Source organism: Suricata suricatta, unplaced genomic scaffold (genome assembly GCF_006229205.1).
Source record: "Suricata suricatta isolate VVHF042 unplaced genomic scaffold, meerkat_22Aug2017_6uvM2_HiC HiC_scaffold_2107, whole genome shotgun sequence".
Classification (NCBI taxonomy): Eukaryota; Metazoa; Chordata; class Mammalia; order Carnivora; family Herpestidae; genus Suricata; species Suricata suricatta.
The window spans coordinates 1-1,733 of NW_021866071.1; the positions used below are offsets into that span (position 1 = coordinate 1).

General features: G+C 45.3%; 1 protein-coding gene across 1 annotated transcript; it reads left to right on the forward strand.

The window, feature by feature from the left end:
• Nucleotides 1-214: 214 nt before the first annotated feature.
• LOC115284814 (DNA replication licensing factor MCM3-like) lies at nt 215-1,442 on the forward strand (the record flags this gene model as incomplete). The annotated part of the gene is made up of 2 exons (XM_029931299.1): nt 215-418; nt 1,263-1,442. Coding segments are annotated over exons 1-2 (363 nt in total), but the record flags the coding sequence as incomplete, so codon positions are not given.
• Nucleotides 1,443-1,733: the final 291 nt, after the last annotated feature.

A 1,733-nucleotide genomic window follows, 5' to 3' on the forward strand; every position in this document is an offset into this window, starting at 1 on the left:
TTGTTGGAGGCTGGCTGCTGAGGGAGCGTTCAGATTGGACCTTAGAAAGGTTGACCCACCAAGGTTTTTCTCTGAGGCTCTAAGAACTTAACAGTGCTTCTCTGTGTTCTCGTGCGTGACAGGGAGTGCTTAGGAAGGAAATTGAAGTCTCTTCCCCCGTCCCCTACAACGTGGATAGTAGCACATTTCTTTACCTCCTCATTTCCCAGGGGAGCGCCGTCTGGAAGCGGGGGCCATGGTCCTTGCTGACCGAGGTGTGGTTTGTATCGATGAATTTGACAAGATGTCTGACATGGACCGCACGGCCATCCACGAAGTCATGGAGCAGGGTCGAGTCACCATTGCCAAGGCTGGCATCCATGCTCGGCTGAATGCCCGCTGTAGTGTTTTGGCAGCTGCCAACCCCGTCTATGGCAGGGTGAGTGGAATTAGGCACTTTACTGTTGTCCTCACCTTCGTTTGGCTTTGCTGAATAACTGGGCCATGAAGTTTTTTCTCGATGTCCCACGGAAATTATAGGCCAAAGACTAAAGGAAGCTCATTCATCGTTTTGTTACTGCCTTTGATATAGGGCAGTGGTCCCTTACCTTTTCATACACATCACAATCCGCTGGAAAGTTACTTATTTGCAATAACTTTAAAAATACAAACAAGAAAGCCAACCTGCAGTCTTGACAGCCCAGTAGCCTGCATTGCCATTACAACCAAAGGCCATGCAGATGGCAGGATATATAAACAGAACAGAGAGTATGATAGGGACATTAAAAGCCTCTTCTCTCTTATCCCTTTCCCAGAAGATAACCACTAACAGTTCTTGATGGTTTTAGGAAACAACTTATGCATGTACCGACACTTATGTGATCTCCTTGTTAACAAATTAGTCTATTTATCTTTGTTTCTTTTGCCATGATGATGATGTGCTGATGAATAATCTTTTATATTCATCCAGCTTGGGGTTTACTGCATTTTGCCTTTATTTTTTCTTTCTTTTTAGTAGCTGTCTTACACTCCACTGTACCGATTTACAGCAATTTGTTTAACTAGTATCCTTTTGATGAGCATGTGGCATTTTCCCTTTTCCTCCTTGCTATTAGGAAATGAAGTTGCAATGAATATCCTTTATGTGTATTTTGTTATACATTTGGAAATATATCTGTATGCTAAATTCTTAGTAACAGAATCATTAATAGCTTTAAATAGCCTCTTTGTCCTTTCTTCCCGCTGATGTTGCCTGCGCTTTCCCCTTTCCTTACGTTCTGCAGTACGACCAGTACAAGACCCCTATGGAGAACATTGGGCTGCAAGACTCACTGCTGTCCCGATTTGACTTACTCTTCATCATGCTGGATCAGATGGATCCTGAGCAGGATCGAGAGATCTCGGACCACGTCCTTAGGATGCACCGTTACAGGGCACCCGGGGAGCAGGATGGCGATGGTGAGGCCATGAGGAGAGAAAGATGGACTAATGGAAGGAAACCTAAACAGATGCTGTTATCTCAGGCCTGGCCTGGGTAGTGGGGGGTGTCTAAGTTGATGTTGAACGCTTGCCTGCCTGGCCATTCCTTTCTTGCTCACTGGAAGTTACCCTGAGGTGTGTCTTCTGTGCATCTCTGGGTCTGAGAATGCCTTAGAGCATCTGTGAATCAGGTGGTCCTACCTTTCTTATCTGTGGGTTCCACGTGTCTGTGTGTCTGTCTTTGCTTTGTTAGTCTTTTCTGTCTTCAGAAGAAG